The sequence below is a fragment of the Episyrphus balteatus genome, chromosome 1 (assembly GCF_945859705.1).
Source record: "Episyrphus balteatus chromosome 1, idEpiBalt1.1, whole genome shotgun sequence".
NCBI classification, from domain to species: Eukaryota; Metazoa; Arthropoda; class Insecta; order Diptera; family Syrphidae; genus Episyrphus; species Episyrphus balteatus.
The window spans coordinates 100,820,749-100,834,950 of record NC_079134.1 but is presented as its reverse complement, the minus strand read 5'-3'; the positions used below and the strand labels follow the sequence as shown (position 1 = coordinate 100,834,950).

The window sequence follows — 14,202 nt, the reverse complement described above, 5'->3', positions numbered from 1 at the left end:
TGAATGAAGCAAGTTCTTGTTCTTTGTTTGTAATGAATTACCTCTTGTGGCAAAAACCTTGTTGACCAGTATTTTTATTTTACTGGAAATAACTAACCAATCAAGTGTTCACTTAAGCAATCCACACTTTCCCTTTAAAAACGATAAAGTTGTTTAAAATTTGGTTCAAAACCCGGTCTTCGATATTTATAGACTTTTTGGGAATTTAATACGTACAAATTCTGCCATTTGGAAAAAAAATTAACAACCCTATTTTAATAAATATCAAGAACCGATTGCGTCAAATTGTCACTTATTACTGATATTCATTATTTCCACGGCTTCATATACGGTGTTAAAATAAAAAAAGTATATGCTATGAGATTTACGTTGGTATTTTGTTACCTTGAAAAAATCTAGTAATTCCTTATTAAGAAAAAAAGTACTTCCTAGTTTTTATGCATACGGAATAAAGTAATTACTGAAAAAGTTCATCCAAAATAGTAAATACTATGACTGGTAGTAAATACCTACTTATTTTCAGCATTTACTTGATTTTTATGCATATCAAAAATAGTATATACTTGAAATTTCTCTAGAAAAGCATTTACTATTTTTTATGCATATCAATATTAATATCTTTCTGATTCTTAATATGCATAAAATATTATATTTACCTATGTGATTCATTGTTTTGTGAGACGTTGACCCAAATATCTGATGTCTGCATATACATACAAGAGGAAGACATTCTTCCTACCTATTTGAACAGAACTGCATCACTTCACAATAAAACAAGGCTTGTCGAAAACAGAACTATATTAACAAGACGTTCGTTTTCTATTAGAGTTTTCCGATGAGCCGAACGTAAGTTGCATAACAGTAGAAGAAGCATAGTTGCGTATTGAAAGTAGTTATTGAAATAAAAGAGTTAGGGAAAGCGCATTCACATCCCTAGAAGCCGAACATACTTTCATATTTGGATTGTAAACAACCTTGTCAGAGCCAGTAAAAATTTTCTCATGAAATTTGCTGACCATATCCTTGCGTTGTTTGTAATATACATAATGTGAGTAGTGTAACTAGCCTAGTGCCTATGTACAATGTAGGAAGGTACCTACATTATGTTCTTTGACACAAAAAATTCCTCACATCCATTTTCTGCATTTTAATATAAAATAAGAGGAAAGTTCCCTAGCCTGTTTTTAGAACTTACAAATCTATTAGTTGATCTATTAGTTGCATATTTCTTATACAACTAATAGATCTAAGATCAATCAAAATTAGTTATGCTGTTTTTTACCAGAGTAACTGAACTAAGTACATTCATGAAAACTATAAATTTCTTTACTTAAAGAATTTTAATAGTCACCGAAAATTTAATTTTCTTCAAGATATTATGAGTAACTTCTAAAATCATGAAGTGAACTAGGCTTATAAAAATTTTTATAGAAAGAAATTGTGATTAACTAGTTGTTATGAATTTAAACCAAACACAAAAGTCTAAAAGATGTTTTCATACATTTTAAATAACCTCGAACACCCTGGTTTATTTAGAACAGAATGGATCTTTATTAATTAAAGTGGCTTTGTGCCCTTACGAAAGTACAGTATATAAAGTCCTAAGTAAGTAATTTCAAGCACCTAAGCTTTAAAATTATGTTCAAAATTAATATTGATATTTTAAATTTCCAAAACTTCTACCCTCTTTTATACTGACATGCGCCTATGCGAAATCGTTCTTGAGTACCTATATATGCACTTCCTGCCATCATTCATTCGAATTTTTATTATTCTTCTAGGGAGTATGTATCCAAGTTGGTGACTATCATCAACTTGGCGAATCTCAAGAAGAGTTTTTGGAACTATTTTTTTAGGACTAAAAGAATGGTACCGCCCATATAGGTACTCGTACCAATTTTGGAAAAGTTAAATTTTCTTAAAGGATTTTTATGATAAAATTCAATTGTTTACTTTAAGTAAGATCTATCCTTTGATGAAACATTTTTTTTTCGAAAATCCATTAGTGATGGTAAAATTGTTTTATTTTAATGAAAAAAAAAAAAAAAAATAAAATAAAATAATATTTGCCCAATCGGTTTATAAAAAAAAGGACTTTTTAAATCATATTCTTTGATTTTTAAATATTTCAAGAGAATCATTTTTTGCTAGATAACATTTGAATTCTTTTCCTTTTGTTGTCATCGATTTATCTTTTGGATGTACATTATTATTTGTTATTCAATTTTCATAAAAAAAATGCGATTTTATTGCCTTAACGCCCTTCAAGCTAGAATCCATGGGCGGCGAGCACCCCAGACATAGTAAGAAAAATTCTCAGGTAAGTTTTCAGGTATTATCAATGAAAAAGGTTGATCAATTCAGGGTTAATCCAATACAGTATCACTTCATTGTATCCTTATTTAAGTCTGAATGTTTAAAAAATAATTGACGAATGGTTAATGTTCCATAAATTAATTTATCAACAAGTCCAGCCACGTAAAAACCGAAAATAAAGAGGTTTTTTAGAAAAAAAGTGGTTTTGGTGTTTTATTAATTTCTCGAAATGACAAGATATTTCTTGTTTTTTAGAATTTCTTGTTTTTTATTTTGAAATGTTTGTAAAAGACTAGAGTTTTGGCTTTAAAAAAGGGTATAGCACGTTATTGTTGGTGTAACCGTTGATTTTTAATAATTTTTTCCAAATTAAGTCAATTTTTTTTTAACTGCCCCTCCTCGCTAAACAAAGGGGAATAGACTCCCCCTCCTATACGATTTTTTTCTTGTCTCGACCCAACCTACACGCTCTAGTTTTTTGGCACATTTCTCCTGAATCACCCTGTATTATGTGATTTTCGACTAATTTTATTTGTTTTTATAGAATAAGTCGGTCGAATATGCCAGTTTGGGTAATATGCCACATTTCAATATTTTACACAAAGCTCATATTGGCAATTCTGACAATGTAGTAGGTACACTCAGTTATGCCTAGTTCTCCTGACACACGGACGCTCAAGTCATTTGGTTATTTATTTTTGAAAATATTAGGGAATATATATTTATGTTATTTTTTTGGATTTTTCAATAATTTTGGTCGATCTGCATACAGGGGTTAAGGAAATAACGAGAAAAAAATACAAGAAAACCGCAGTTCTTTTTTTTTATTTAAGTGCTTCGGAATTAAACAAATCCAAAAGTGATAGCTATCTTTTTTGTGAAGTTGACAGAAAAATATGTTCATCAACTTTATTTAAATTGTTTACTCACCCCATGTTGTATTATTTCAGTTCCACCTACCTCTTTAGGTAGACATTGACGTTAATATTTTTGATACTATCTCAATATTTGAAAACAAAACATAGCATGAAGCCATTGCATGAAATAATAGCCCCCTAGAAGTAAAATAATCATTTTTATCAAAAAAACAAAACTGACTTCCATGGATCAAAACTGGTTTTTCTTATAGTTTCTATAGCCAGAATTGAACAAAATTGAAATGGGACCACACTGCAGACACCAGCTTTCCAATACAAAAAGAATTATCAAAATTGGTTCACTCAGAGGAATTGAATACTTCCTCCTTTTTGGAAGTCGTTAAAAAATATTAAATACTGCTAATTTTTTTTTCAGTTCCTTACGCCTCGCCTGTTATTACTATTTTCTTTAAGGAAATGAGCCATTTTTGTCTTTTCACACACACAGAATTACAAAAAAATAGAGGTTGTCTGTAAAGCCGATTTACGGACGATGATTTTACGTGATAACATCGTCAGAAAACAGGTTGTGTGCTTTTGTTTAAAATGAGTCAATTGAAGCGTTTAGTTATTTCAAACAATCATAATTTACAAGAAAAAGCTAAAAAAGGAAATGCCTTTTTTATTTTCTCATTATTTTAATTTTTTTATTTTAAAAGCTTACAAAAAAATTATGCAATTTAAAAGCCAAGTATTTTAACCATTTTTAAATTTTTACAATGCGCAAAAAGTTTAAAAATAATTTATGGAAAACAATCATTTTCATCAAAAAAAGCAAAAAAAAAAAACATGAATTTTTATCTTCTCACGTCATTAATTCCATTCCTTATTGTCTTGGCTCAAAACATATACATATATCGATCAGGTCTATGAGACATCTACAAAAAGAGCTAGAATTTTTTGAACTCGATCAAGTTTCATTAAAAAAAAAAAACAAAAAAAACATTTATTTTTATGTCCTCACGCTATTTTATCAATTTTTTTCAATCACAACCTATAAAAAAAATTATTCCATGTGAAAGCTTGTTGTCCCTTTCATATGACACTTCAATCATATTCCTGAGATGTCTACAAGAGGAGTAAGAGTTTTTTAAAGTCAACCATGTCGAAATTCCAGACTGAGATTACGGTACTTCCCGCACTGGTGGCTGTTCATGATCAACAGATCTCAAAATTGTGTTTACAAAAATAATTGATTTTGTACACATATAGTCCTGGTTATGATCTATCATTGCTCCATAAACTTTATTTCTCTAACTGTTGAAGAAAAAAAGATAAAAATCAAAAACGATGAAAATCGGTTAAAAATGGTCAAAAAACTGTTTAAAAAAAAACTGTTTTCTTCCGTTATTCAGTCAAAAATCAATCAATCACTAAAATTTTTTGCAAAAAGCCAAAACCTACATGTTCTATAAGTTTGAGATTTTTTGAACGCTCAAAAAAAAAACTAAAAATAAAAAATTACCCGAAAATACCCCTAACAAATAAGGTGTTTTTCAAAAATTCATATTTCGAAACGCAGAGTGTGTGAAAAAAATCCGTATCAGACGCCTAATTTTTTTCCCCTCATCTTTCACCTGGCATCTTTAGAATTGTCAAAAAAAAATTACCCAAAATCATCATTTTGTCATAGCCCCAACACGTGTACAACGTTCAAACAAAACGTTATAGCTTAATTTCAATTTTTTTTAGAATTTTTTCTTAAATGCAGTTATTCTTAAATTAATCTCATCTATCTATAGCAAAAAAAATCAATTCTCTACGACTTCGCGTTTAGATTATAGCCCAAATTTCTTCTTTCCGTTTTACCCCTGTTTACCCTATTAAATGACGGAATTTTTAAAAATCCTTCATTTGGATTAAGCTTTAGGTTATTATCTTTCAAATAAGCTATAGAAGATTTTTGTATCTCTAATAGTTTATTTTTAATTTTGAATTGAAATTTTTTGCCGCACTGCGAACGTGCGAGAGTGTAACGTTAGAAAATGGCGTCTCTTTTTTGCGGTGGCTGCCATGCTTCATCGATTTATAAGACGTTACCACGTCAAAAAATTACTCTCAAGGCCCCAACCCATAGAATCCGTTGCGTCCGTTCCGTCAATCCATCCGTTGAATTTGAAGGATGGGACAGAAAGGGGTGACCCATAGAATACGTCGTACGACGGATTGCTTTTTGACAGCTCACTTCAAATTCCGAGGTGTGTTCGATATTTTATCGCTGAATGTGCACTAAGGAAGTTCTGATGCAAGAAATTTTTAATTATTATTGTTGTTCTTTTTTTTAATAAAATAAAATGTGCGACTAGATTTCATGTAGGTACTTGCTCTTCATATTCATAGCCCAGTCATTTTAGTCATTTTTAAGCCCAATCTGCGGAAAAATTCCTACTGGTCTGAATTTTGGTATACAGCTTAATGACGGCTTTGTTATGAAGATGTGAAAAATCGACATTGATATCGTGTCCGCGTTAAGAGTTATAGGGGTCAAAAGGTCACAAAAACTGGTTTTTCACGATTTTCAGCAAAACGGTAAGTCTTATCAAAAAATTTTCAATGCAAGAATTGTAGACCAGATTATTATATATAAAAAGTGTCATGACACTTTTTTTCCTAAGACCCACCGTTTCTTAGGTATAACGATTCAAAAAGTTGAAGTTTAGTTGTAATCGTCATAATCCTATTCCTGAAAAAAAACTCCTAACTGAAAAGTTCCTGAAATTTCATTATTTTTTTGGCTTGAATTTCGTTCCTCAACTGTTAAGAATATGGGGAAACCAAAAAAAAATGGAAATTTTCGCCATTTTTCCGATTGGGGCCCTTCTCCCGAAACCATTTCCCTGGGAATTTTTGTTTAGAATATGTCTGAAAATATACAGGGTGTGCAATAGAGAATGGACAAACCTAAAACGGCTTATAGCTACACTTATGATTGTTCTAAAAACAGATAGAAAAAAGTTCTATCGCAACCAGTTCATAAAATATGGACTTTTTTTCGTTCAGTGTATTTTAAATTTTATCATCTTATGTTTTCGTTCACTACAACCACGAATGAATGAATTTTATTTATTTCTTTTTTTTATAATTTTCTACAATAATTGGATGAGTACATAAACACTTTAAAAATTTCATAGCTATTGCACATTTTCGTAAAAAAAATTTTGAAATCTGTTTTTTGATGCAAAATGTAAAAAAAGTATTTTATGAAAAATTTTAAACACCTGTGGTATAAAATAAATCTATAGAAACCTAGGTGGCCAACTTTCTTAAAAATATTCTGGTATAAGGGAAATATTTTTAAGAAAGTTGGCCACCTAGGTTTCTATAGACTTATTTTATACCACAGGTGTTTAAAATTTTTCATAAAATACTTTTTTTACATTTTGCATCAAAAAACAGATTTCAAAATTTTCAGACATATTTTCAGACATATTCTAAACAAAAATTCCCAGGGAAATGGTTTCGGGAGAAGGGCCCCAATCGGAAAAATGGCGAAAATTTCCATTTTTTTTTTTGGTTTCCCCATATTCTTAACAGTTGAGGAACGAAATTCAAGCCATAAAAAATAATGAAATTTCAGGAACTTTTCAGTTAGGAGTTTTTTTTCAGGAATAGGATTATGACGATTACAACTAAACTTCAACTTTTTGAATCGTTATACCTAAGAAACGGTGGGTCTTAGGAAAAAAAGTGTCATGACACTTTTTATATATAATAATCTGGTCTACAATTCTTGCATTGAAAATTTTTTGATAAGACTTACCGTTTTGCTGAAAATCGTGAAAAACCAGTTTTTGTGACCTTTTGACCCCTATAACTCTTAACGCGGACACGATATCAATGTCGATTTTTCACATCTTCATAACAAAGCCGTCATTAAGCTGTATACCAAAATTCAGCCCAGTAGGAATTTTTCCGCAGATAAAACCTAAAATTACTGGACTATCAGTTAAAAACAATTTTCAATAACAGATTATCATTTGTAGATATGACTTTGCATAGTAAAATTGAACTCTACAACTGAATTTTAGTATTTAATTGATATAATTTATTAGATACCTATATCATTAAATGTTACTTTTATTACATTTTCTTCACAAATAAACAATTAAAGTTCACAATTCATAAAATCGGAGAAGAAAAGAACACAGTTCTTAGTTCTGAAATTCCCCGGCGGGCACTCAGAAACAGAAAATCGAACTGGTCTATTGTTGACAACCAATGTCAAAGGATACGACGGATGGAAAAGTAGAAAGTTGGGCTACTTCTTCCGTCGAATCCGTCCGTCTCCTTCCGATCCGTCGCTTATGGGTCGCTTCCCATAAGAACGTGTGTATTTTATCGAGCTGTCATGTCAGTTGAAAACTTCGACGGAACGGACGCAATGGATTCTATGGGTTGGGCACTTCATTATGTTCCATCACTCCCGAAAAAGGAGTACAAATTTTAAGTACTCTCAAAAAGAGTGAAGGAAAACGACACAAGTTACAACCTTGGTTTTATTTTGAAAACTACAAAGTTTAAAAACCTATTTGTTTTTCTTACATCTTCAGTTTTTTTGTTGTTGCCAAAAACCGTTCTTTACTTTTTTTAACCAAAATCAATGCTTTCTGCATTATTTTTTACCGACTTCCAAAAAGGAGGAGGTATTCAATTCGTCTGTATTTTTTTTTTTTTTTTTTATGTTTGTTACCGCGTAACTTTGGACTGAGTGAACCAATTTTGATAATTCTTTTTGTAATGGAAAGCTGGTGGCTGCAGTGTGGTCCCATTTCAATTTCTTTTAGCCATAGGAACTATTTTAAAAACCATAAAACCCAGTTTTGATCCATGGAAGTCGGTTTTGTTTTTTTGCTAAAAATGATTATGTAATGTAGAGTAGCCGGAAAAATTATAACAAAATTTGAAACGATTGGCAAAGAACTTTTCGAGATTTGCTATTAAAAGCATATAAACATGAGATATACTATATATATATATATTTTTCCTACGGAAAAAATTCCAATTAATTGATAAAGAGAAATACAAAGATAAAGAAAAGTGATACGACCTAAACTTTAATTACAATTTTAAAGGTATAATTCCACTCTTATTGACAAAGATCGATTATTTCGTACAAACATTATAAAGGATTTCAAACAATCTCAAGAAATAAAACGTACCTCTGAATAGCACAAACGATATTATTTGGCTTAAGAACGAGTGCAAAAGTTACGGCATAGCACATAAGTATCCCAGCTAATAAGATGTAACTAAGCTCACGTCCGGATGCTCTCACGATTGGTGTGTCGTTGTGACTTTATGTAAATAGAAACAAGAAAAAGAAAAAAGAACACAAATTGGAAAGAAAATGTTATTATAATGCTCAGGGAATAAATTAATCTTGGGGTAGAAAGATGAAATGAGAAATGGAGAGAAACTTAATTCGTATGTTGATATTTATCTCCTTTTTTTGTATAAACTTACCGCACGAATACTCCCCCAACAAATAATGTCACAAAAATGCCAGTGGCACTAAATACCATTGCCCCAATAGCCCAAGCCGATTCTGGACGTAAATAAACTTCTGGCAAGTCACGGCAGTACTCTTTTGTCATATCCGGTAATGTTCCCAAGGAGCAAGTCAAACACTGTGTCTCATCAATGGGATGCCGGATCTAAAACAAAAGGAAATTGGCATTGGGTTTTTGTGGCAAAATTTATTTTTGCGTTGATGGCAATTTTATTGGCAGAAAACTTACTTGGTATGTTGAACAGTTGAAACAATGCCAACAACAGCTTTCGCCTTCGACGTATTTTTTTGCTTGTCCTCGTTCACATGGGAGACTGCATACTGACTCTGGAGGTTTTGGGTCCAACAATTTAAACTGCACTTCTAAAAATAACAAGAGAAATTTTCTAGTTAAAATTATGTATGAACTTTTGAAATAAAGCAACAATTGTTTTATTACAATGAATTTTGTGTATGTAATTTTACAGGGTTATTTGCATTAAATACTTCAAAAAGCTAGAGTGTATAGACTCTTGGATCAAAAAAAAGAAAATTCCTAAGGAAAGTTATCAAGGGGCACGGTGGAGTGCGCGGGTAAGTTCTCTAGCAACTTTGGCACTACACCCTTATTTACAGGAAACAACTGAGGCCATTTTCGACTCCCTCTAACTTCTATACCAAATATGCTAGAAATTTCAAACTCGCTCCATTTGTTGAACTAGTCAAAAACAAACTCCTCATAAAATTTCAATTACTTAAAATGAGTAGTTTCTGAGATATAGAGCTTCAAAAAAACGTATAACTAACTGACTCACTGACAGATAATCAAAATTATGGAGAACTTCCCGTTATCATAGAAACTTGTAATTTGGCACAGCGATGCGTCTTGTATCTAGTGCATACAAGGGAAAAAATTACTAGATTCTTATTAAATATTTTGGAGCACTTTTGATTATCATGGAATCTTGAAACTTGTAGAATGGTAAAGCCAGAAGTTTATACAAAGGAGACAAATTTTAAATTTTACAGTAACACCTTACAAAAAGTAGTGAAATCACAACAAAACCATAACTGTTAAAAAAAGATCCAAGTTCTCCTATGCTTATATTAAAATTATGCTGGCACAAAAAGTACAAAAGTAAAAGTGTACCAAGTTCTTAGGTTTGCTTTTAAATTTGTATCGATTAAATTTTGATTATTTAATTGACAATTTTTCAAATAACCTTAACAATCAATAATTTAAAGAAAAATTGTAAACTAATTTAATGATAAAAAAAAGGAATTTTTTTGTTAAGAGGGTACCAACCAACCAATAAATCAATTAAAAATGGATAGAGTACCTACTCCTTTTGCCTTATTGCATTGCCTTACTGCATTAATACTGTTCTGAACTTCTGATTAAAATTGTTAAGTTCTATAAGAAAACAAATACATAATCGTTCATTTTTTTTAATTCCATTCTTATTTTACATTTAGTTATTTTAAAATAATTTTGATAAAAAAAAAAAAAAAACAAAAGTGAAAACACTGCTTGAAAATGCAACTTTTTTTACCGTGAGATGGCGCTCCTATCTTCTGACGATATTTCGAGTATTCTGAACATGATGGCGTCCTTAGTTTTTCAAAGTTGGCTCAGTTAAGAAAGCCCTATATATATATTTGCCATGTATTGGTTTTTTATCGACGTTTATTGACCAATATATGGTCTTTTAGTAGAATTACAGTTTGTAGAAGATATTTATTCAGTAAAACGACTATTTTGAAACTTTTAAACATACCTACATGTTTGACAAAGAACTCTTTTCACATATTTTAATCAGTTTCTCTTCAAATTTTATTATTTCACTTTTATATCTTATGGCCAATAAAATGACAATATTTTGATGTTATTTCCTACAAAAAATCATCAAAATTTCATATAATCTATTTAAATTTCCTACTTTTTAGGTAATTGTAGTTAAAGCTTAATTATTGTAAAATTTGACAAATAGCAACATTTTGCCGAAATTTTGTTTCTATAGGTAGTATTTTCATCTTCGGTGCTAAGAACGTTAAAAGTTAATGTGTTTCCTAAGATTCATTTAAAACACATATTAAAATAAGAAAATAGCACAGGAAAGTTAGACCAAAAACAGGCATTTTAAGAAAAGAAAAGAGGAAGGTAAATTTTTCCAATCTAATAAAAGGAGAGATCTGACAGTTCTCAATACAGACTTTCTTCGCGTGATCATATCGTCGCTTTCAATGCAAAGTGGCATAACGTCGGTCTCATAAGGAAACCTCGTAACTCCACTTTTTTTCAAAAATGACTTTTGATTACCATTCTTTAGAAAATATGTCAGCGGAGCAACCCAGAAAATTTGGAGTCATTCCGAAAACTCTTAATAGACATAAATTCAAATTTTGCACAGCGCGTTTCTTCCCAACTACTCTGTTGTTTGTTTACTCGTCTCTCCTGTAAAATTTTGATTTTGGGAGTTACGATGTTTCCTAAGGAGACCGACGATAAGTCGAAATTTGTCATTTTTGAGTTTAGAGCACAGAACTGATTAAATAAAAACGCAATTTTTCTGTGTAATCTTCTTCTAGTTCCCACGTTATGAAAAAGTGCCCCTGTTAATTTTCACAAATATCCCTGTCATTTTGTAAACATTACTGGCATTTCTTTAGTTATGCCGTTATCGTAGATAGGATTGGTTTTGGGTTTTTGAAGAAAACAGCACAACTAGAAAATGACCCGTATGCATAAAAAATAGTAAATACTAGGCAATATGAAATTAATAAGTATATACTAGGTTTGATACAAAATGAGGATACAAAATGAGGATAAAAAATGTTCATACTTTACAATTTTTCAAGTAAAAGCATTTACTATTTTTTTATGCATATGACCTAATGCCCCATACAAAAAGAGCAACCCAGGAAGATTTTTACATCATTTCGGCTTTTTTGTCGTATTATACTGTTCGTAAGTCCGGTTCTGTAACTGAGTTAAAAAAATGAATTTAAATAAGTTTTTGTTTATGTTTTTCGTATATGTTAGAAAAATCGCATTTTTTTTATCTTTTTCGTTATTAAATAAATAAAATTGACTTAAAATAATATTATATTTTTAGTTTCGTCTTTAAATAACGTGCAAAATGGCACTTTTTCCATAGAGACAGAAAAAAACAATTTCGAAAATAGTTCTATTTTTTCGAAAAACGGCATAACTCCAGTCTTTTTTTTTAATATTGCGTTTTCTATAAAACTTAGTATACCACCTCATAGCAAAAAAAATGCAATTTTTCAGTGTACCTATATAACTTTTGAGTTTTGTTTTATATTGACAACGAAAACAATTTTTTAATGATTCAAAAAACTTTAAATGTCTCTCCTGAAAATAAGCAAATTCCGACTTATGCCACTTTGCCTTGGAAGCGACGATATCTTCTTTTCTTATACCATGAACTAAAACAACTAAAAAGAAAAGAAAAGTAGATTACCAAAAAACAAAGAGGTAGCTATACATATTAACAAAAAAAAAAAATAGAAAATATAGAAAAATTAAAGTTTGATAGAAAAAAGAAAAGTAAACAAAAAGAATGCAATTCTAAAAAAAGAAATTAATTTTTGTTGCTTTTGAAATTGTCTTAAAAAAGAAAGTCCAATTTAAATATCTAGGTACTAAATTATCTATGAAAAAGAGTTAGTGAATTAAAATTTAAAAAAAAGTTAAGAATCAAAAATATTAATTATATAATTAAGATAAAAAAAAATGATTTAATAATTGTGATTATGTAACATCCCATCCGTCAGCCTTTGAATTATTTTTTTTTTTAATTTTTATTATACATCTTTTATGGTTTGGTAATTTCATTCATTGTATACATGGCCTCACTTACTTTGGCGGACAATTTGTGGCGGAATAAAAAAAAATGTTATCTCATTAATTGTAGCAAATTAAATGCTAATTTGTTGCGCAAACCAAAAATTTGTAGCTCACATAGTTTTTGAATTATTGAATTTCCTGCTAAAATAAGTCGGACAAAATCTGAAATGATTGAAATTAATGAGTTTAGTTGACCTCCAAATGTGTAGCTTTTTAAATGCTTTTCAATTACATAAACTTGGTTTTTGTAGCTTGAACAATTTTTTTGTTAAGTATTCAATATTCCGCTAAAATAAGACTCAATTTCATATGTAACGGTCAAAATTTTCAAATAAGTTGAATTTTCAAATTTATTTCTTTTCTAGAAATTGTTGCTTTGCAAAACAAAATTTGTTGCGTTAAAATTGATTTTGTAGCTCCTCTCAGTCATTTTCTATTTCAATTTGAAGTTTAAAAAGTGCAATTCCTGTTCGCTGTACCAATGCACGAAACTTTAAAAAACTCTTTTTTTACATTATTGTACATATTTGTACATTATTTTTTTAAAGTTTCTTAATTGAAAAGCATTTAAAAAGCAAATTTGGAGGTCAACTAAACTCATTAATTTCAATCATTTCAGATTTTGTCCGCTAACTTCAGACTCATTTTAGCGGAAAATTCAATAATTCAAAAACTATGCGAGCTACAAATTTTTGGTTTGCGCAACAAATTAGCAATTAATTAGCTACAATTAATGAGATAAATTTTTTTGATTCCGCCACAAAGTGTCCGCCAAAGTAAGGGACGTACATATGTATATGCTTCATAAATGTGTGTTTCACCAATCAACGTTTAGCAATCTCAGGCACTACAAGATGCTGTGCACAACATATTGCAGCTCGGGTAAGTGCATTTATTTTTGTAAATTATGGATATTTATTATTTTAAACATGTATATGCATATACGTTCATTAGGGTGGACCAAAAAAATCATTTTTTCGTTATTTTGATTTGCTCTAACGATAACTTGTTTTCTCGACACAAAATAATGCTACCCTATTTTTTTCAGAATGTTTCGATGATATTTAGGGGCGCACCCCTTTATTAAAAAAAAATAAGCACTTTTAGTTTCTAATTTTTTTAAAGCTTAAATAATTTTTTTATTGAAAAGCTGTTTGAGTAAAAAGTATTGAGTATCAATAGATCTACTTACTTCAACTTTTCTTTTTTCAAAAAAAAAAATATTTTTGACTGATTCCCAGGCGTTAGAAGTCCAAATTACTGATAAATGCTGGGAAAAAAGCCTTAAAACTATGTTTTACTGTTTTTTATAACGGTTAAAATTATTTTTATCGTATTCCGCAGTTAAATACGATAATTTTTCATTATGGGAGGGGTGGTCTATCTGGCTCCGTTTAGGCGGGAATGGCAATTTTCTAAAAAATGACTTTAAATAATAAAAAAAATATTAAAATACAATGGCAACACTTACAGTAATGAATGATACCTTTTTCAAAAGCTAGAACTGTACACTTTATTCTAATTTTGAAGGAAAGTTATTTCAATCATTTTTTTTTTTGAAATAATCGATTAAAAAGTAAAAAATTGGGAAAAAAAGTTTTAAAAACACA

General features: G+C 30.0%; 1 protein-coding gene across 2 annotated transcripts in view; it reads right to left on the bottom strand.

Annotated features, from left to right (window-relative positions):
- The window catches only part of LOC129917141 (metabotropic glutamate receptor 2), a 644,700-nt gene that overhangs the window by 39,368 nt on the left and 591,130 nt on the right, over window positions 1-14,202 (bottom strand). For both annotated transcript variants that reach the window (XM_055997521.1, XM_055997511.1), the window contains exons 11-13: window positions 8,972-9,105; window positions 8,697-8,887; window positions 8,393-8,527 (exon numbers count right to left, since the gene is read on the bottom strand). In XM_055997521.1, coding sequence (XP_055853496.1) covers window positions 8,393-8,527; window positions 8,697-8,887; window positions 8,972-9,105 — 460 coding nt within the window. The remainder of the gene's footprint in view (window positions 1-8,392; window positions 8,528-8,696; window positions 8,888-8,971; window positions 9,106-14,202) is intronic.